This window comes from Mandrillus leucophaeus, unplaced genomic scaffold (assembly GCF_000951045.1).
Source record: "Mandrillus leucophaeus isolate KB7577 unplaced genomic scaffold, Mleu.le_1.0 Scaffold84, whole genome shotgun sequence".
NCBI classification, from domain to species: domain Eukaryota; kingdom Metazoa; phylum Chordata; class Mammalia; order Primates; family Cercopithecidae; genus Mandrillus; species Mandrillus leucophaeus.
In genome coordinates, this window is record NW_012109141.1 from 1,204,670 (window position 1) to 1,227,479 (window position 22,810).

Genomic DNA, 22,810 nt, shown 5'->3' on the forward strand with positions numbered 1-22,810 from the left:
TGTTTATACTAGTTTAAGTGCACTTTGGAATTTGGGGCTTTTTTTTTTTCCTTTTTTCCTTATTTTAAAAGGGTTCTGTACGTTACTAAGTTTCAAAACATGGCCAACACAGCTGGCCATATAACAGAAAGAGTATCACTCCCATCTGGTGGCAGACATTAAAATATTGAGCATAATCCCAAAACAGAAATTAATCTAATTCCACACTACACACTGGTTAATTAAACTCCTATTTCAGAAGTGAAAAACACACTAACTACCAAACAAATTACCAGAGGACCTCAATTCAAAGAAGTGCTTCCAATATATTAACCACTTTGGGTATACACATATACATTATACATGTGCATATACACATATACATTATACATGTGCATATACACATATACATTATACATGTGCATATACACATATACAGTATACATGTGCATATACACATATACAGTATACATGTGTATATACACATATATAGTATGCATACATACATATATGCAAATATATACTATATATACATAGCATTTGTATTTGTAAACATGCTATGTCTATACATACATACTACTTGTGTGTGTATATACACATACTATTTGTATATGTATTTATTTGACAAGGAAAGATACAGAGATTTAGCATTTTTCAATTAGGTACTTCATTCACCCTTAAGTTTTCTTTATTATTATTCTTTTTAGAGATGGGGGTCTCATGCTGTTTCTCAGGTTGGAGTGCACTGGCATCATCATCGCTTACTGTAACCTGGAACTCCTGGGCTGAAGCAATTCTCTTGTCTCAGCCTCCAGAGCAGCTGGCATGTGCCACCACACCTGGATAACTTTTATTTAAAAACTTTTAGTAGAGACTGGTCTCGCTGTTTTTCCCAGGTTAGTCTCAAACTCCTGGCCTCAAGTCATGCTCTTGCCTTGGCCTCCCAAAATGTTGGGATTACAGGATTAGCCACTGCTCCCAGCCCCAAAACCTTCTTTTAAAGACAGATAAACTGAAATACTTTTCAAGGCAAGAAAAATATCATCCAAAAATGAAAATGGAAACTAGTATGAAAATGAAGGTAAATAAATAAACATGGGGAAATATACTTGGAAATGGGTTAATCATACTACACTGAAGTGAATCAAAGATCAAACAGTCTTAATGGAGTTCACATCATTCACTTTTAGCACATCCTTTACCTTTCATGCAGTTTCAATTCTTTGACAAAAATGCATGCACAACTTATGGTAACACTGTAGTGTCACCACAGAAACAACCCAGATGTATTCATTTCTCAATGTCATGAATAAACCACGAATTAAGGTGATTCTCAATAATTATATTCTCTGGATAGATGGAAAAATGAGTATAACGATGCTTCACTTTATATTTTGATTATTTCAGTGAATTCTTGCATAAAATACTATATTTTGTAAATTCTGTAAGAAAGTGTATGGTGTAGCAAAAAAAAAAAAAAAAAAAAAAAGGTACTGGATGAACTCTCAGAAGTTACTTTGCTTCTAAGTGTTCATTTATTTCTGGAATCATTTTCAGCTCTAAATCTAATTTTAAATATAAACCTCCTGTTTCCCTGATTTTAATTGCACCAAAGTAATGAACTATTCTTGTGAGTCACAGAAAATTTACTACTGGTATAATAAGTTAAATATAAAGAGGGAGAAAACTGATTACTTTTTAAAACTATAAAATTGAAATTTTAAATTTTAAAATGTTTTTAAAATATATAAAGTGCAAATTATTTAGCTTGAGATAATTATTAACTTTTCGAGTCAAATTTAAAATGGTCCAACTATAAAATTCACCAGAGCCTCATGTCACAGGGCCCCACGAACATTACTCAAAGTAATATTGGAAATGATTAAAGAGAGCTTCTCTTCTCAGGAGGTCCCTTCTCTATCTGGCTACTTTAGAACAGCTCATTAAACATTAATGATATCCTTTTATCAGATGTTTAGTGTTATTTATTAAGTTTCAGGCTCATCTTCTATTTAAAAAAAGAACCAAATTTCAGCAAATTCTATTCTGTCTCATTTTGATGGCCAGTGCTTCATTAGTGCCCTGAAAAGGTAAAGGTTGTATTCTCAATAACTTCAGAGGTTTCTGTTTTAATTATCTTTTGTTAATGCAATAAGAAAATCAATGTTTTCATAAATCTCCATTAAAATATTTTTTCTAAAAAGTGTCCAAAGGAATCCCTGTATTAGATATGATACCTATGTTTTATTAAGTGAAAGCCATTACCATTAAAAGGTAAAGAAAACGGTACTGAAAGCAAGCCTGTATTACTATAAGCATAGCACTAGGCATTTCTAGTCCCTTTAAACCATCTCACTTAATCTTTCAATACTGTTATGATGTAGAAATTATTATTATCTATATTTTACATTTAAGGAACGATTAAGTAATCTCCTGAAGCTATCACCATGAATACAGGATTGACAATTGAGCCTCTCTGACTCTAAAGCCTATACATCCACAATCTCTGCTCCAATGATATAATAAATTATAAAATTGCAAATGAAATTAAAACATTAATGTGTGCTTCATACAGAAAAAAAATTGACCTTATAATTTTTCAATTATGAAGAAATATCTTTGTTTTGAATTCTTTCTCTTTGAATAGATACAAAATTATTTTTTGTATATTTATATCTAGCAACCTAACCTCATTTTCATGTTACTTGTAATGATATAAAAATTATATCCCACAGAGGGCTTTATTAGTCCTTTTCCAAAATTTACAAGGTACATTCCTGTATTTTAAAAGACTGATCCTAGTCTTAGAATTTTTATTAGAAAGAACTGCAAAATTCTATTAAATATCTTTTTAGTATATAGTGATATAATCTACTGATATACTAAAGTATTTTTATTTGTTTTCTAAATATAGGCTACCAATATATTCTTTAAAAATTCTATTTTTTCACACATATGCTGATCTTTTCATATACTGCTGGGTGCTATTCACTAATAGCTCATGTAGGGTTCTTTTTTGCATTTAAATTTTCAAATGAGATAGAATCATCATTGTCCTTTTCTTTAAAAAGCTTTAGAATGTGACTTAAATTTTTAAAGTTAAAATTATGATTCTCTAAAAAATGATTAAAGTTCTCTATATTTTTCTATGGTTGGAATCATTTAAAGAACATGGGAATATCAGTGCTACAAGCGTCGTAATATTCAACTATACATCCATCTGTTCTGGTGCTTTTTTGATAACTGATCTTTAAACAGCTCTAGTATTTAAATGGCATATTACAGTTTTCTACTTTCTCTTGAAAATATTTTAGTAATTTATTTTTTTCTAGGAACTCATTCCCTTCCTTTAGATGTTCATGCCTCATCAGTGCAGAGCCACACCTAGTATTCTACTAAACTTCTTTTAACCTTTCTTGCTTCTGGAATTACTTCTGCTTTCTCATTTATAATTTTATATATTCTTTCTTTATATATTTTCCGTAATTTGTGCCTCAAGGGGTTTATGTTGGCCATTTCAAAGAATAATCCAATTTTGCATTTATTTAATCATTTTTACATTTGCATTCTATTCTAGCAATTCCAGTTTTCATTGTTACTAAATTCTGTTTTCCTAGTTTCTTTTGATGCTCCTTTTCTAATTCCTTAAGATTCACAGTTTATTTTTTATCTGTTTTCTTTCTTCAAAGCTCTCTAAAGCTAAAATTCTATACTGATCATAGCTTTTACTGGATGTGTCTATTTTGTTAGGAAGGGATCTTCTTTTCCATTAACTCATATATAGTTTGTAATTTCCCTTTGGTTCTAAGAGTTATCTAAGAGTGTTTCTTAATTTCCTAATAATTTTTTTTTTTAGTTTTGTAATAAAGTTGCCTAATAAATTGTGTTAGTTTTCTAATAAAGCTTCTTAGTACAGAATGTGACCTACTGAAACGCCTACCTTTTTTGAATTTACAAACAGTTCAGACACTTTCAAGGACGAAACTTCCTAAAATGAATCCCTTCTCATTAGCAGTTTCATAATTTTAATAATGTAGTTTCTCCAAAAGGAATCTTGCCATTTCAACATTATAAAATAAATGTATAGGACTCATATATATCATTACTGATATAAGGTAAGGTTTTGTGGGATACTTTAAATACTCATCAACAGTAAATTTCTAATGTCATTTTTCTCATGACAGTGAAAGAATTTTACTCAGAACCCCATAACTTCTGTTTCTCACTTCATCCCTTATCCATCCTTATTAGAAACTGTGGGATAGCAATGGACATACTGTATCATTGCATATTGCTATGAATTTTGTTCAATTCATAAAGTTGTGTATGTGTTTGATACAACAGGGGCCTTGGTTTGGTTACCTCTCACAGTTCCACAGTTTGCTTTAAATGTTGAGTATGAAGTTTATAGCTAATATTTCCTTATCTCTTCTTTCTTATTCATAAGTCCTTTAAGGGTCAACAGTCGCATCAGTGCTATCATGAAGGTTTAATTCCAAGGGAAGAATTGGTTAGTATTGATAACACAGCCATGTATTGTAGGGAAGTAATATCATATGGAAAATCCCATCTTAAAATTCACATATTTATTTTTTTTTAAATCAGTATGGAATACTAGGAGGAAATATAAAGCACATAGATAGGAAACTGGAAGGATATTAAGACTACTTACAGTGCCAAATCTCTGCATGAAATTCAAGAAAAGTTTTAAGCATTCTACTGTATTATTAAAGTTTTAAAACTTCTATACTTTAATACAGTTCTACTGTATTATTAAAGTATTAAAAGTTTTAAGCATTCTACTGAACATATATGAATTAGCCACTTCACTGTCCTTAATTTGAGAAAATACTTTAATGCATTGTTTTTGTCTGCAACAGAAGGACTTTAGATAATTGGACTAAAAGATACACGAAAAAGACTTTTTTTTTTTTTTTGAGATGGAGTCTCGCTCTGTCACCCAGGTTGGAGTGCAGTGGCATGATCTCAGCTTCCTGCAACCTCTGCCTCCTGGGTTCAAGTGACTCTCCTGCCTCAGCCTCCTAAGCAGCTGTGTTTACAGCCATGCACCACCATGCCTGGCTAATTTTTGTAATTTTAGTAGAGACTGAGTTTTGCCATGTTCACCAGGCTAATCTCAAACTCCTGACTTCAAAGGATCTTCTTCCCTCAGCCTCCGAAAGTGCTGGGATTACAGACATGAGCCACCACTCCCGGTCAAAAATAATTTTTAATTATAATCTTAGATGTGCTATTATTTAGATAAGCTAAACTGAAGGGTAAAATATAAATATGTAAATTTTAATACATAAGGCTACATAAGTGTAATATTGTGCTAGCCCATGCCTAATTCACTTATATCCTTCTCATATATTATACAGTATTAGGTTTATGACTAGCATGAGCCTGAATATATAGCCATCAAACAGGAAAAATAGAAGCTACATTTACTCAACGTTTGTTTTATACCAGGTGCTGTATTCTAATATTTTCTTTCATTTAATCTGTATGATAAGGATTAAATATACTTATATGTACTCTGAAGTGTAAACTCCAAGGCTCGGAAAAGGTCACTCACTTTTTAACTGATCTGGCAGAAGCATCTTTTGGACCAGATTGTTGTGACTCCAACATATCTCCTAAGCCAGTCTTTCTCAAGCTATCTATGATGAAAGGCTACATTTTTATTATTCCAATATCTCACAGACCAATATTTTGTAAAATGCAACATAATGAATAATTTTAAAAATTAAACATATACAATTATAAGTACATATTTTATATTTAGGTTCAGCAGACAAAAAATTACTCTGTCAAATTCCTATAAAAATTTCAAGTGTTTATCCTCAATTTTGTTCTTACTGCAGACCATTAAAAATTCATGAATCAACCCTAGGCCACAGGGTACAGTCTGAGTAGGTGGCCAACATATTTCCTATGAGTATTAGGTGAGCATATCAATATTAGGTGTTTCTTACAAAAATTTTTATATAAGATTAACAAGAGTCATGACTGAATGAAAAATATGCATGAATTTCATAAAATGTTCTCCAATTACATACAAAGATGTCCACTTTCTAATCCCTGGAATTTGCAAATGTGTTACCTGAAATGGCAAAAGGGACTCTGCAGATGTGCTTAGATTAAGGATGTCAAGATGGAGAGATTATCCTGGAATATATGAATAAGCCCAATGTAATAACAAGGGTCTTCATAAGAGAGAAGCAGTGGAGTCAAGATTCAACAAAGGAAATATAACAGTTTAAGCTGAAATCAGAGAGATTTGGAGCATTGTGCTGCTGGCTCTAAAATGGAAGAAGGTGATGCAAACAAGGAACGCAGGTGGACTGCAGACGCTGAAACAGGCAAGGAACTAGATGCTTCCCCTAGAGCCACACTGGTCTTAGAACTTCTCACCCCCAGGACTACACAATAAATATGTTTTATATTAAGCTAATACATTTGTGAAAATTTGTTATAGCAGCAGTTGGAAACTAACACAGATGTTGGTACTTGGAAGTGGGGCACTGCTAGTAACAAATACCTAAACATGTAGACAGTGGCTTTGGAATTGGTAATGAGAAGAGGCTGGAAGAATTTTGAGAAGCATAATTCAAAAATTATAGATCTCCTTGAACAGACTGTTATTAAAAATAAAGATTTGGTTAAAGGCTCTGCTGGTGCAGACTCAGGAGGAAGAGAGGAGCATGGTAGAGAAAACCTTTAACTTCTTGGGGAATATCTAAGTTGCCATAAATAGACTGTTGGTAGAAATGCGGACATTAAAGGAGATGCTGGTGAGGCCTCAGAAGGAAATGAGAAACATGTTATTGGAAATTGGAGAAAAAAGAATCTTTGTTTTATAGTGGCAGAAAGTTCAGCTGGACTGATTCCTACAATTATGTGGAAGTCAGAATTACAAGTGATGAAGTTACATATTTAGCTGAAGAGATTTCTAAGCAAAGTGTTGAAAGAGTGGCCTGGTTTCTTCTTGCTGTTAATAGTGATGTGTGAGAGGAAAAAGATGAATAAAGGGAATAACAATTAGGTCAAAAGAGACCACGACTTGATGATTGGGAAAATTGTTAACCTATGAAGACTTCAAAAGGCTAAAATTAGATGTGTTTTCAAGAAAGCATACTTGGAGAGAAAGCCAATTTTATGTCTGGATAACATTTTGCTAGAGACTTATAAGGATTAAAAGGTCCGAGTGAAAGCAGGGCTCTTTGAAGTGATTAGGCATGTGTTCACGGATCCCCTCAGCCACTTCAACAGAGGCCAAAAATGGAGTTGAAATTATCCAAGAAAGATCTGTAGAGGAGCCTGTTTTTCTAATGGAGTGAATCCTAGAGATGTACACAGGAAAATCACAATGTTCTTGAGACTCCTACAACGGTAGTAACACCATCAGCTTGGACTGAAATAGGCAGAAAAGGGATGAAATGCAAGAAGGCTGATGGACACTCAAAATTCTACAGGTAGGAGATGGCTGACAAGAATACCTGGTTGAAAATATGTGCAACCCTTCATGAAAATGCAGAAATAATTCTGGACTAGGCCCAGAGAGCAGATTCAAGCCACAGAGGATTATTCACAGGCCTTGAAATCTAATGGAATTTTCAAATGTAGGTTTCTACATTTCTTGAGACTAGTAACTCCTTTTTCCTTCCACTTTATCCCTTTTTATGTAGGAATGTCTGTAACTGTTATCCTATGCCTGTTCCTCCATTGCATTTTGGGAACATATAATTTGTTTTGTAGTTTCACAGCTCCACAGATGGAGAGGAACTCTGCTCAAGGACAGATTATAAACAGATCCTTAGGCATACCTAATTTAAATAATTTGGATAATGAGATTTGGGACTTTTAAGCTGATTAAATTTAGATGACATTTTGAACTTGAGTTGATGCTATGATTGATTGAGACTTTTGGAGACCTGAGAATGTGGTGAAATGTGTTTTGCGTGAAGGAAGGATCTCAATCTTTGGGAGCCAGAGGGCAAACTATGGCAGATTGAATCACAGTCCTCAAAGTAACTCCATCCTTATCCCCGGAAACTGTAAATATGTTACCTTAAATGGCAATAGGAACCTTTTTGGATGTGATTGGGTTAAGGATCTTGAGATGGGAGGATTTTTCTGGAGTATTTGGATGGACCAAACATAATCACAAGGGTCCTTATAGGAAGGAAGTAGGAGAGACCATTTTCAGAGATAGGATGCAAGGACAGAAGCAAAGGTCAGAGTGCAAGAGAAATTTGAAGATGCTACATTGCTGGCTTTGAATATAGAGAAAGGGGTCAAAGAAGTGACATAGTTTCTAGAAGCTGGGAAAAGCAAGAAAATGGATTTTCTTCTAGAGGTTCCAGAAGGAATGCAACCCACCCAATACCTTGACTAGGATATTTGACCTCTAGAATAATAAATTTGTGCTGCTTCAAGCCACTAAGTAGATGGGAATTTGTTAGCCACAGGACAATACAAATGCCTCTATTATAATTTGGGTAAAAAAATTCACATCCCAGGAATCTCAGAGTTAAAATAGCAAAGAGTATGCTTAACAAGACACTAAAAATTAACTTATAACACTTAAAAATCCTGATGATATTTTTCTGTTGACAGTTATCTTGTGGAAATGTGACAACTGTGACAACACAAAAATGGAACATCTCATCACTCCAAGAGGATGAATTCTGCTTTGTAAACTGAAAGAAAAGTAATTCAATAAATATAGATTGCTGTTGTATAGTCAACACAGTTTTTCCTAACGGTGCATTAGCATCTGAAAGTGCAGAAGGAATGGTTTATTTAGACTTTGAATCCATTACCATAAATGAGGGCCCCCTTCACCAAGGACCCCTCTTCAATTATCTCATCAACTTAATTTCAAAAATCATACGAATAGTTTTTAAAAGCCACTTCAAATGTTATAGGGCAATGAGATTGCCCATAGTTCAGGCAGTAATATATATTCAGTAATTGGAATTATGGCATGATTTATTCTCTTTTAAGGATGTCTAAGTTCTTTTAAGAGTCAGGATATAATCACAATAGAAACACACATAACACAAAGTGGTTTCAAAGCATCCCTTACCTGTGTAACAAGTGGCTCCAACAGCCTTTCCACTGTCAGTGTCCGGATTTCCAAACTTTTGGGGTCCCATTTCAGAATGATAGGTGAAGTTGCCGAAGTCATGCTCCCTGTGGGAACACATGTTATCAGTTAGAAATAATGATCTTGGAAATAAATTGTAATATTGGTAATTCAAAACAAGTAAATTACTGAAACTTAGAACATACTGGAAGATAGCCTCTCTGATCCAACCTGGTCAAATTAGAGATGGGAAAACCAGACCAGTACACTGTGAGGTGGCAATTTTGGAATCAGATTAAAAACTGAGGTCTCCTCAGCATACTAGTATACTTTAGGCCCGCTTCTGGGACCCAATAGCCACTGAAATATTTCATTTACTCAACAGTGAGCATGCATACCTATCTGCTACATGCTGCAAAAGATTTTGGTCTTGCCCTCAAGTGGCTAAAGGTTTAAAGTTAAAGACCGCCAAATACGGGAACAACTGTGACATATGTTGTGATTAAGAAACACAGAGAGGACTATGGGAGAGGTGAGGAAGGGGCATCGATGTCAGTCTGGAGAGAACAACAAAGAATAGCAGGAAGCAAAGTAAATCCACCAATGATTACTAGATGTAGGAACCCCTTTAAAACAAAAGTCTACTTTTTTCTTCACATCATAACTGACCCCTGAGAATATCGTACTCCTTGGGGCAAGAGTTTCAGTGCCTTAAATAAGAAAGACATCTTGCAAACTAAGTGCCAATGGTTCTAAAAATTATCTGCTACTATTTACATGCTCTCTGATTACTCACTACATTTACATTCTTGTCCCATAAAATCAGTGACTGATAAGGTTATTTATTTCACTCTAAAGCAATCCTCTCTTACCTAAGAACCACTGACATGCAGATAGCAGTCTCCACATAACAAGCAAAAAATTACAGTTCTAGACCATCCCCCCCGAAAAAAAATTATACATTCTATCAGGTGTGTGTTTCTTTCATCAAGAAATTGCTAAATACATTCTGACATCTAACCACTGGACAAGCAACCTTAGATTGTACGAACTGAATCTGAATCATTTGTCTTAATACCAACATAAATCAAAATGTCCATGTCTGTTCTTTTATTCTGAACCAATGTCCCCATTCAATTCCATCCTTATAAATCAATATAGATGATTATTTCTACTAGAATTAACACAACAAAGAAGGCCTATCACAATAGGCACTAGTAGAAATGTGCCTCTTTACTGGCTCTCCTACAGCTAAGGCTTTTGCAAATAGACCCAACCAATTTGCTTAAAAAAAAAAAAAAAAGAAAGAAGAGGCAAAGACACAGTGTGCTGGTATTTTAACTCTCTCCAAATGCCATGTTTTAAATAAACTGAGCATAGCAATCCAACCATACAGACCGATTTAGATTTGGGTTTCTTCATCACAACAATAGTTGGCACCGACATGCTGCCTGTCCTCCAAAAACCTAAAAACACTTTACACATTTTCCATTCACACTACCAGCTGCCACAAAGCAGCTCTGTCATATACAGAATTCTGCGGATGGGCAACACACCTTCTCATGCCATAGAAGGATAAAGATGCCAGATGCTTCCTGCAGACACTGGGATACCTTCATCCCTACTGAAGCCAGAACTACCTACGTGATCTTAGTCCAGTACTTATGATACAGCCATTGCAAGTTTCTGGAGAAGTTCCCTGAGAACCTTTTTCAAACTCTGATGGAATCACAAGTGGCATAATAATGATGATGAACACGGAAGTTCTGTAGGAAAGCTGGATACTCAGTCGTGAAATCATTGTAACATGACAGTGACAGGTACTGGGTAAGACTGCACAGAGAATTTCCATAACATGAACATGCTTGTAGACATATGCTGATAGATCAAGGAAGGCACATAAAATTATAGCTGTTCCATTATGTAACTTTTAAAACATGACACAAAAATGTTGGGGAAATCACAACAGAGACATGAATCTAGCATGCATCAAGCAGAAGTGAGGGATACTCCTCAAACAAAGATCTCAAGCCAACTATGAGCCAAGAAGCAAGAGTTAATTAGGGCCTTCAGTCCTGAAGGTCACAGAGCCCTTATAAATCTAAAAATAAAAGAATAATACTTCCCAGAAAAATCACTCAAATTAATTTATTCCTTTGAGGATCAATCTTTTCAGTCATTTCTTGTGACAAAGGTAAAATTCAATAGCAAAGGTTACATGGTACTAATTTGTTGAAGTGGAAAAATAAGTCATAGAAACTTTAAATGCTGTTTTCCAGCCATGCTGTTTCTGATACAGTTGAGACTAAAACCAGGAATTCTGTCTCTACCCCATAATCTTTTCACTATTTGGTTTACTAACCACATTAGCAACAAACAAAAGGAGTGGTGGTGGGGACTGCAAAATCCCCACCTCTAAACCCAAGATGTTGATATGTAAGATTCCCTTTGAGTTGCCTCTAAGGGGCATTTTAGCTTCATATCAGCTATTGAGCACAAGGTAAGAAGCTCCCCTGCCTGTGATACTTCAGCTGGTATCATCTTTACAGTTTGCTGTTTCTAGAAAATGTGTTCTCGTCCTGCTATGTCCTGCTACTTTCAAAACATTTGATTGCTTTCTGCTGTCTGTGTTAGACCTTGTAGTAGGAACAGTTTCCTTACAAAAGCCTTGGCCAATTGGAATTGCACGAAAACAGAAAAAAAAGATTCTATTCCAAGATAGTAATCATAGCCATAATCTTCTAGATTCACTCATTAATGATCTTTGCCTCCAGTGTTAAATTATGAACAAATTAGGGCAGAGAAGGCAAAAATGAGTCAAGCATCTCTAGAGCAAAAAGGGAGGCAATGGTAGTCAGAAAACAGGAATTGATGATTTGGTATGTGGCCCCTCTGACGAGCACACACAATAAGGTGACTGCTAACTGAGAATGTCATCCCACCTGTATATTCAATATTTATGAATTAGGAAGGACAGAGAAAATGCATAGGCGTTTGAGGTAGATTGGAGGATTTTTCAGTAAATAGTCATTTCCACCCCATCCTCACCTCCATGAGAAGAGAATATTTTCCTATTCCATTGCTATTGGGCTTTGGCTAAAGGGATGTTAAGAAATATGATGTGAGTAGACATTTGGAATCTGCTTACTTAGTTGGGCTTCTCCTCTGTGCTACTGCCTTCTGCCATAAGAGTCACATATAATCTACTGGTCCAAAAAGAAAGACAGACACATGGAGCACACCTGAATCCGAGCTGCAGCTGGAGCCAAGCACAGCTAAGGTAAGCCTAGTCAGCCAATTCCCAACCAAACCATCAACACATGATCAAGAAGTAAATGCCTGCTGTTGTATGTTGCATGCCATTGAGATTTTGCCATTAACTATTAATCAGCAATAGTTAACACAATGGTATCAAATAGACTTTTGTTTAAATTGAAGCCCTGCAATTTATCAACTCTGTGATATTGTCCAATTGCCTGCCCTTTCTGAGTTCCAGTTTCCTCAAATGAAAAATCAGGATAATAAGGATTTTATAGGCTTATTGTGAGGATTAAATAAGTTAATGGATAGAAAGCATGCTAACATTTCTGGAAATATTTGTTATTATTGTTATGTTGTCATTATTTTCCCAAATTTAAATTTCCTTTTTTTTGCAATTCTTTATCTCTGAAGTAACAGGTAAACACTCATTAAAATAGAGATCCAGATTTGCACTCTTTTGTGTGGAACAACCAAATTGACACAAACAAGAAAACAAGAGAACAAATCAAGTGTGCAGTCTCACGAGCCCTTCATCTTTCTGAGGATAAAATGATATATAGTCTCAATTCCATCTGTGCAATTAATACAGTCTGTTTGCCCACAAAAGGAAATTTACATAAAGCAAATAAATTTTTTCTCACTGATTTGAATTCAAAGTAAAAAATCATATTTTACTTACCTTTGGTAGAGAGAATACAGACTGGACACAGTCAAAGAGTGAAAAACAAGATTGTAAATAACAAAAGACAACAAGATTGTCTTCTTCCATACAGCACAGTGTTACAAACCTATGAGAAAGCTCCCAGAATTTTAATTTCTGAGAAGAGTTTCTTCATGAAAAGTTTTAGCTGGGCACAGTGGCTCATGCCTGTAATCTCAGCACTTTGGGAGGCCGCAGTGAGTGGATTGCTTTAGCCCAGAAGTTTGAGACCAGCCTGGACAACACAGTGAGACCCAATATCCACAAAAAATACAAAAATTAGGTGGGCATGGTGGCATAATATTGTAGTCCCAGCTACTCAGGAGGCTGAGGTGGGAGCATCACCTGAGCCTAGGGAGGTTGAGGCTTCAGTGAGTCATGATTGTGCCACTGCACTCCAGCCTGAGCAACAGAATGAGATCTTTTCTCCAAAATAAATAAATAAATAAAATTAAAAAGACAGAAAGAAAAGTTTTAAGTTGTGTGTCCATGTAAGGTAATAATATAGCCCACCTGGTAATACTTTAGATAATTTCATATTCTTTCTGTGGTGGTAAGAAAGAGGCACAGGCCAGGATGCTAGCAGCCATTTGTCACTCATAATAGAAAATACAAAACCTGACAGAAAAGAAAAGTCAGAGTAAAACGAGCTCCTCTATGAAGCAACCAAGGGTTAAGGGGCTTGTTTCCTTGGACAGTGTCCTGATAAGCAGAATCGGAGTCGAGTTCCCATACCCCAAGGAATGCCTTCAAATGCCAGATATGTTAATGCAATGCATCATTCACTGCAGAAATTCCCCTTTTCAAACCTTCCTGGAAAATGTCTTTGGAATTCTCTGCCTCACCTTTCTAAGTTATCCCCATTCTTTCTACTGTTCTTTCACATTGCGATAGTCCAGGATGCTTTCCATTTGCCGGGGGGACCACCCAAACCTGCTTTCTCTCCACGAAGCTCCAGCTTCAGATTCTCCTCATGATTTTTTTTTCTTCACCAACACTGAGCACTACTGCCATCAAACTCCACGAAGTTTTATTATGTGATAGGCTAGCTTTAGTTGATACAAATTCAGAAGTTAATGACTAATAATGCCTGTCATTATCAGAGAGCTGTGGAGATAATTCACCTGCCTCTGCACGTATGATGTTGAGTCAGTTACATTACCAAAACTTCAGTTTCATTGTTTGTAAAACAAGGATGGTGATAGCATTATATTATTAAAAGATTTGTTCTGCAAATCGGTGGAATAATTACACATGCAAAAGTTATGGTTTTTCTTCTTTGCAATGTTGTCTACATGAATATCATCCTAACCCTCAAGACACCAACTGGGGTAGGGATGCCACTGGAAAATCTCACAAGACAAGATGCCTGAAAAAACAGATGTACTGAGAAAGGGAGAGAGATGAGATAAGGTGAATTTTCTAAATTTCCTCAGCATTTCAAGAATCAAGTCTGAAAACCTTGTATTGCTTTTTTTTCTGCCTTTTTTGCATTTATTTCTTTAAATTTCTCCCCTATTTAGGGTAGTTGGCAGGTATTATTAGTACCGAGTCTCCTGTACATTAAATTGCTTTTTCCATGAGTAAAATAATATGGGCTAATGAGCTTTTACTATTATCTCCCATTTATCAATAAAGGAACTACAGTATAAAACAGTTAAGAAAGTTGCTCAGGGTCATAAAACTTGAACCTTGGCTGGGTGCGATTGCTCATGTCTGTAATCCCAGTTCTTTGGGAGGCTGAGGTGGGAAGATTGCTTGAGTCCAGAAGTTTGAGACTAGTCTGGGCAACAATGATGAAACCCCATTTCTACAAAAAAACAATACAAAAATTAGCTGGGCGTTGTGGCGTGCACCTGTAGTCCTACCTACTCCAGAGGCTGAAGTGGGAAGATGGCCTGAGCCCAGGAGGCAGGGGCTGCAGTGAGCCGAGATCATGCCATTGCACTCCAGTCTGGGTGTTAGAGTAAAACCTCACCTAAAAAAAAAAAAAAAAAAAAAAAAAAAAAAAAACTTGAACCTAAATTTTCTTGACTTCAGAGTTTATGCTCAAAACCACTCTGGTGTACTGCTTCTAGAAAAAATCCCAAGGCTTAGTTACACCATGGAGCTTCTCAATTATGGGAGAACATAGAGGTAAGGACACAAATTTAAAAATGAGGAGCCAGCCATTTCTGGAGAATGAGAGAAGAAGAGGCGAGAGAGAGAGAGAGAAAGAATGTTAGACTAGATGAGGGAGACACCAACAGCAGGTGTTCTAATACATGCATGGGGCTCATGGGCAACGTGGCTGCTTTTCCTGGTGAGACAGAGCAGGTCTAGAGGTCAGTTTCCCCAAGTTGCCATTGGTCTTACGTGGTGAGAGTAGGATGCTGGCTGTAAAGCTGGGTCAGCTAGTGAGCAACACAGGGGCCTGGTAAAGTCAAGAGAAGGAACCTGTGAGGTGTAATACAAAGTAGACAAAATTTTGGCCCAGTGACCTCAGCGCCCTTGTGTTATGCTTGTAAATATCTTATATTACATGATCAAGGGGATTTTACAGATGCGATTAAGGTTACCAATCAGTAGCCTTTAAAATAGGGAAATTACCCCGAAGTATCTGGGTAGAACCAATGTAATCACGTGAGCCCTTAAAAAGCGGATCTTTTGGCCAGGCACGGTGGCTCACGCCTGTAATCCCAGCACTTTGGGAGACTGAGGCGGGAGGATCACGAGTCAGGAGTTCAAGACCAGCCTGGCCAACATATTGAAACCCCGTCCCTACTAAAGATACAAAAAAAATTAGCCAGGTGTGGTGGTGGCCACCTGTAACCCCAGCTACTCGGGAGGCTGAGGCAGGAGAATTGTTTGAACCCAGTAGGCAGAGGTTGCAGTGAGCCAAAATCATGCCATTGCACTCCAGCCTGGATGACAGGGCGAAACTCCATCTCAAAAAAAAAAAAAAAAAAAAAAAAAAAAAAAAAAAAATCAGATCATTCTCCTGGCTATCGGTGGAAGAGAACATGATAGAGATACAGCAGAAAAGGATGCAGGATGGGTAGGGCTAAGGGAAAAGGCAGAGGGATTTGAATTGAGAAAAATTTAACCTAGTTGCTAGAGGGGCCACATAAAAAGCATGGAAAAGAATATGGGTGGCCTCTGGGAGCTGAATGAGTTCTGACTGAAAGTCAGCAAAGAAATGGGGGTCTCAGTTCCACAACCACGTGGAACTGAATTCAGTCACCAACCTAAATGAGGTGAGAAATTAATTCTTCCCCAGCGCCTCCAGTAAGGAACACAGCCCTATCAAGTTACCAAGTTACTTGATGTTTATCAAGTTAAACATACTAAGTTTGTAGTAACTTTTTTACTGCAGCAATAGGAAACAAATACAAATAGTTCTCAGATTTGTGTGTCCATGACAATCACTTAGAGGCCATGCTAACACACAACTTCTCAGACCCACCACAAGAGTTTCTGATTCATTAGGTCTGGAGTGGGTTGGAGAATTTTCATTTGTGACAAGTTTCCAGAGGATGCTGCTGCTGCTGGTTCAGGAATGATACTTTAAGAAATACTGTTGTAATTAGGAACCATCACCACACATGCCAGTGGGGAAGTAGTTATCAGGAAGATATGATATATCTCTGCTCAGACCAGATGACCAGTAAGAACAACATCTCTTTATTTGGGGACCATAAAACTAAGTCTTCCAACTTCCCTATATGTTATCTGAACTATGACAGTGGTTCTAATTTTCTGTTGATATTTTTTTGAGATGGAGCCTTGCTCTGTCGCCAGGCTGGAGTGAAGTGATGCGATCTAGGCTCACTGCAACCTCCACCTCCCCAGTTCAAGCGATTCTCCTGCCTCAGCCTCCCAAGTAGCTGGGACTACAGGCGTGCACCACCACGCCTAGCTAATATTTTTTTTTTTTATTTTTAGTAGAGGCAGAGTTTCACCGTGTTGGCCAGCATGGTCTCGATCTCTTGACCTCGTGATCTGCCCGCTTCGGCCTCTCAAAGTGCTGGGATTACAGGCATAGCCACCATGCCCGGCCTGTTAATTATTTTTTTTAAAAGTACCTCTAGGATGTGGATACTCTATTGTAAGAGGAGCTATTCTGGAGCTGAAGAGAGTATCTGTGTGTATGTAACACAGATAGGAGCAGAAGTTAAGGAATGAAAAACAGGAGAAATCTTTTGTTTATTATCTACATATCTCTAGAAAGTAAAAGGCATCCTGGCTCCCAAGAGAATACACTCTGCCATGACAATACCATGTCCAAAGGGAGGTGGGGGGAGAATGGCATTTGTCACTCTTCCTGGTGCTACCATGTGTATGAAAATTGCCTGCTCTGGTGGCCAAACTATGGGAAAGCCCTGCATCTTATCCTCCTCCATTAACTCTGCTCAATTCAAGCTCATTTCCCCTAACTTTGACTATAACGAGGTAGTATATCACCCATCACTATTCTTTACATAATAACCATTCAAAGCCCTGGCTCAGTGAACTGAGAAGTGACCCAAGATGCTAGCTGCTGCTGTAATTACAGGATCTGTCACCCCTTTTATTCAAAATTGGAGTGATATGCAATGTCTAAGTAGTTTTTGCTATTTGCAGTGAAGGCAGGGTGGGGTGAGGGTATCTGCTATTGCTAAAGTGTAGTTCAGCACTTTCCTCAAATATTACAATATTTGCAAGACCTCTATTTTTGGTAAACCTATACCTTTTAACAAAACACTCAAATGCTGATGAACAAAAATATCATTCTAATAATTTGAAAATATTACTTAATAATAATCAATGTCAAAGCATAAATGCATATCCTTTTCAGAATCTCCTTTTTCTTCTACCCAAATAAACAAAATGTTACCAAAAATATATAAACGAAGAAAGCTCCAAAGCCTCAAGTCCTTCAAGGTGGTAAGTTGAGACTAATAATATATGGCCTAGAGTTTGCTGATTAAAAAGAAATAACCATGTCCATATCTCACTGAAATGGGTTTTTATACTTACAATAGCACACTCATAAAGTTGAATACTATGTGCCAATTTTATAGAAATTCACCACTCCTGGAGTATGCTAATAGAAAGTCAGTAATTTGAAATTGAAAATAAAATTTAGTATCTGTCAAATTCATTTCCTTGCTTTTCACCGCATTCATAGTCTTATCATTTTAATTCATTTTGGAAACATACACAGACTCAGCCTACTCCTAAATTATGGGTTGTTTTCCACTTGAGTGTGAACCTATGTGATATCCAGGTAAGTAGGATTTACTCTATATGCCATGCAAGGTGTCCAGTGTCCCATCAAGGACTCAAGTTGTCTAAATGAAATTTCTTAACTAATTTAGGTTAACATTTTTCAACTTGCTTACTATCCTTCAGCAACACCACAATTCATATTTGGACAGTAGATTCCAACAACTGAAAATCAGAACTGTTAGTATTCCAGGTAACGTATCTTGAGGAATTATCTTTATAGTCCAAAAGTATCTAAATTATTTGATAGGAACATAGCTTTTTTGGCAATTAATTTATTCTCTGTTCTTCTGCCTATAAATTAGAATTTCATATGCATTAACTGCATATCTCAAATCTTCATCAGAATCTCATTTCATATTTAGATTATAGCAAAATAGCTATCAAACTGCCTTCCTTTAGTCTCACTGTATAATTTAGCCCAAACTAATTATCCTAAACATGAAAACCAAAACAACCGCTTAATTCTCTTTTCCAACAAGCCCCAGTTCCTCTTTGTAACCAGGCAGATATTCCATTTTCTGATCCTGCTCTATTGGATCTTATCTCTTTAACAAAAGTCTTCTGCTCTGATCAGGTTACATTACAACACATGGTACATGCCTCTTCCTAAAGTTTCTACCTAGGACACCTTCCTTCTCATCCTCCAATATCCAAATACTGACATCTTCAACCTGCACCTTCTTCATAATCCCTGTATTTACAGTCAGTAACAGAAGATCTTAACATTTTTCTTAACTGGCTCATTAAGAAATTGACATTAGTTTGACATAACCCACCAGGTTATAAACTCATTATGACATAAATTCAGTTTTTCATTTATTTTCTCTCATCTGTAGGATAGAGTAGAGAGTTAGGCCCTTCATAAATGTTGTTGATTAAATGTGAACTTACGACATATCCAAATATTTATCTGTAATTTTCAATTAACAATTCTTTATCTTTTCAATTGTGGGGCTATTTCCTAGAGAATAACAGCTTTTAAAATATCTTTCAGATATATTTTTAGACATATTCTTTGTTCAGTACTTCCCCAGACCCTGAAAACACATGACATTTTGGTATTATTTAGAGAACATAATTTATATTTCAGGTTTACTTTTATTTATGTATTTCAGAAAAATGTATAGTACATATTAGAAGAGGCTACTAGTTTATTTAACATGTTAAATTGTGCCCCATTTTTGTTCAGGAAAAAGTAACTTTGAGACTAGTGATATTTGATTCAGTTCTGATTTCCACATGAGTAACTTTGGGCAAAGTATAGTAGCCCACAATGCCTCCTAGGAAGTTTTCCTTCTCATTGACTCAAATTCCATTTTGTCTTCAAGGTCCTCTCAGGTTCCAACCTCTTTACGAAGTCTCCCTGTTTACAAAAGCCCTAGTGACTTTTCTTTTCTCTGAATTCCACTAGTATTTAGAATGACTACCATATAATACATGATTCGAATACAAGTTGCCTGTGTTGTTATCTATTCGATTTCCCTAAGTTTTGTGTTCTCTAATGCATTCAGGAACAGAGACTCTTTGCTTTCACAGTGATTAGCAGTGTTGGGCATTACTCAAAATGCTATGAGTACTCATGAGTTTGATTCTTTGTCAAGTTCAAGTTTCTCTCTCTCTCTCTCTCACTCTCTCTCTCTCTCCCTTTCCACACACACACACACACACACACACACACACACACACAATTATAGTTGAACTATAATGCAAATGTTCTGATGCAGAAAAGAGATTTTTTACTGAATGCACCACTTTAGTTGCTACAGACCTGGAAAAAAAAGTAAGTTTTCTCCTTCAGAATGCCTTCAATATTCTCTTTTTAAAATGTAGCATTTATTTTGTTACTAGAGTCATTTGAGTTATACTAAAACTAATCCTTTTGATCCCAACCCAAATTTCCTACAATAGTTACCACAATATAATTTGAATCCCATTCCACAAGGCATTGAAAACCTTGAAAATCCTCAAATTATAACCAAGTCGTACAAAAGTTAATTTTTTAAGTAATTTTCATATTAAGATATCTTTACTTAAAAGTTAGACAACAAATTTTAAAAGAAAAAAAAAAAGCTTTTAATGAGGACTTATGTCCAAAATGCATTAGAAACTCAAATTTAGTGTCTTTAAATAATTTATATAAATAAATTTTACTTTTAATGCAAGAGTCTAATGCTTCTCAATTATCTCTGTGAAAGCCTCTGATATTCTAGCAGAAAAGTGCAATCCCATAATGCATTATTAAATAAAAGTTTTCTGTCTCTTCCTTCATTCAGTTATCCATCCATCATTCATTCAATGCCCATATACTAACTACCCACTGTGTGCAAGCTCCAGTTAGGTGATGTGGAAAACATTAAAGTGAATTAGACATGCTTAATATTGATTAGAGAGATGAGCTTTGTTCTGACTCATCAGATTGTAAAAGCAGTGCCCATTCACCAAGAGGGGAGCACTCAGAGAGTGAGCTCTGCCGGGGATGGGCATCTCTGGGATCATTAAATCAGTTCATTTCAACTTGGCATTTAGATCAGGCAGTAGAGAGGTAACCAATGGCAGCTCCAAATTTTGAGTGTCTTGATGGAGCCATGTTAAGTAGTTTGTGCAACACAGTAAAGGGGAAATAATCGATGATCTTTTGAATTGCTGCCAGAAAAAATGCAGGAAACAAATTAACCAAGACTATGAAAAGGCATTCAAGTAACTCTAGGATGGAGAGTCAAGAAGACAAAGTAATCATGATATAAAGAAAGAAATGCAGATATTTAAGAGCTATTTTCAACAGTTAAGTGGTTATAAAAACACTTAATTAGTACCTAAGGACTTGAATTTTCAAAGCAAGCTCTAGTGAATTATTATGTTTTATTTTAAAAGTCAAAGTTAAATCCACACATGTACTGGTGAGTTAAAAAGGAATTAAGTAGCAGAAACTCATAGGGAAATTATTTAAGCCTAATAGACCTGCCTCATGCAGTTTCCTATGTCATAGACTGGCTGATTCACTAGATCTAAAGTAAACAGGTACTGCTTTGCGTCCAGTGGCAGCTACAGTAAATGGGAAATAATTCTCCTGCATTGTGTAAGCCTTGCCCCTTTCAATTGAATTATGAATCTCGAAAGGTCATAACACGTTACAGCAATTATATTTGCTTAGAAGTCTTTCACAGTGAGGATTGATATTTCAGCACAAGTTGTGTTCAGTATATACATTCCTTAGTAAATCATCTTATTAAGCTTTCGATACAGAAAATCATATGTAAAAAAGAGAAACAATAACCTAGCCTTCCTTCTGGTCATCTGTGGGATTTAATTTTGTATTTATGAGCCAAAAACTACCTCAGGTAATATGCCTTTGTAAATATAAAAAAATGAATCTACCATGGCTTTAGGAAATGCAAATGAGGCCCTGTTAATTTTGTACATCTCAAGATAGTATAATCCTTTCCATTAATTTCATGATATTTACATTTCACAACATCGATTTCACTGAACACTACAGGTCACTGGCCAAAGTTTATTATAATTATCAATAGTTTCATGTTGCTATCATCAAGTCCTAGTATGCTGGAGTGAATGGGAGTCCTTGATCAATCACTAAGAGTGAGAACATGTGTATAAGACAGTCATGGAGGAAGGCACTAACACATGCTGAGCGCGCTGTCTAAGCAGTTACTGTTCAGGCACTTGACCTACGTTACCTTACGCAATCTTCACACTGCTGTCAGGTCAATACTGATGGTATCCCAATTTTACCCATAAGAGAACTAAAGCTTGCTTTTCCAAGGTTAATGGAATTCAACCAAAGTTTTCTCCAAATCTGATTTTTTCCAAGATACAATTCAACTTCCTGAAATGTGTTCAATATGTTATTTCACGGGTGGTAAGTCTTGTGGGGCAGAACAGGCTAAGAAAATACACAGCTTCAAGAAACTTCACAGAAATATGAGGATAATAAATCCTTAATGTATTGTCTAAGGTAACTGAGTGTTTAGGGACCATTTTTGACCTTTCAGTTTGTCAGAGAAGACTAGACCTTTGTAACATGCATCTCTTGTTACCACTCTGAAGATAAAAGTGAACACATAATGGATCTAATCCAATATGGACGGTATTTGTTTCCTGCAAGGTCAAAAAAGCATCAAATAGCTCAATACCTGTGGGCATCAGCCATAGTCATTCTAAGGTGACCAGAATCACCTCAGGTGACACATCTACAAATGTATGAAACTATCTGTTTCTACCCTTATCTCCTTCCCAATTGTCTTATTAGAAGATGGGGCTTGGTTCTTCTTTCCGGCATCCCATCCCTTCCTGCCTCCTGACTAAGGCCTCATTCCACCAATTGTACTCTCTCTTCTGTATCCTCAATTTCACCCCTTTTCTGGCTCTTTCCAGGCAGTGGAAAGTATTGTCCAATTAAAAAAGTAAAATACAAAATAAAAAATATATATATCCTTCACCATCCTACTCCTCACTTGACATTCAATACTTCCCTTCTCCTTCATGGCCTAGCTTCTTGAAAGTGTAGT

General features: G+C 36.2%; 1 protein-coding gene across 4 annotated transcripts in view; it reads right to left on the reverse strand.

Moving 5' to 3' along the window:
* The window catches only part of CTNNA2 (catenin (cadherin-associated protein), alpha 2), a 1,228,212-nt gene that overhangs the window by 1,059,301 nt on the left and 146,101 nt on the right, over window positions 1-22,810 (reverse strand). For all 4 annotated transcript variants that reach the window (XM_011968327.1, XM_011968326.1, XM_011968328.1 and 1 more), the window contains exon 2: window positions 9,074-9,180. In XM_011968327.1, coding sequence (XP_011823717.1) covers window positions 9,074-9,175 — 102 coding nt within the window. In that variant the 5' untranslated portion in view covers window positions 9,176-9,180. The remainder of the gene's footprint in view (window positions 1-9,073; window positions 9,181-22,810) is intronic.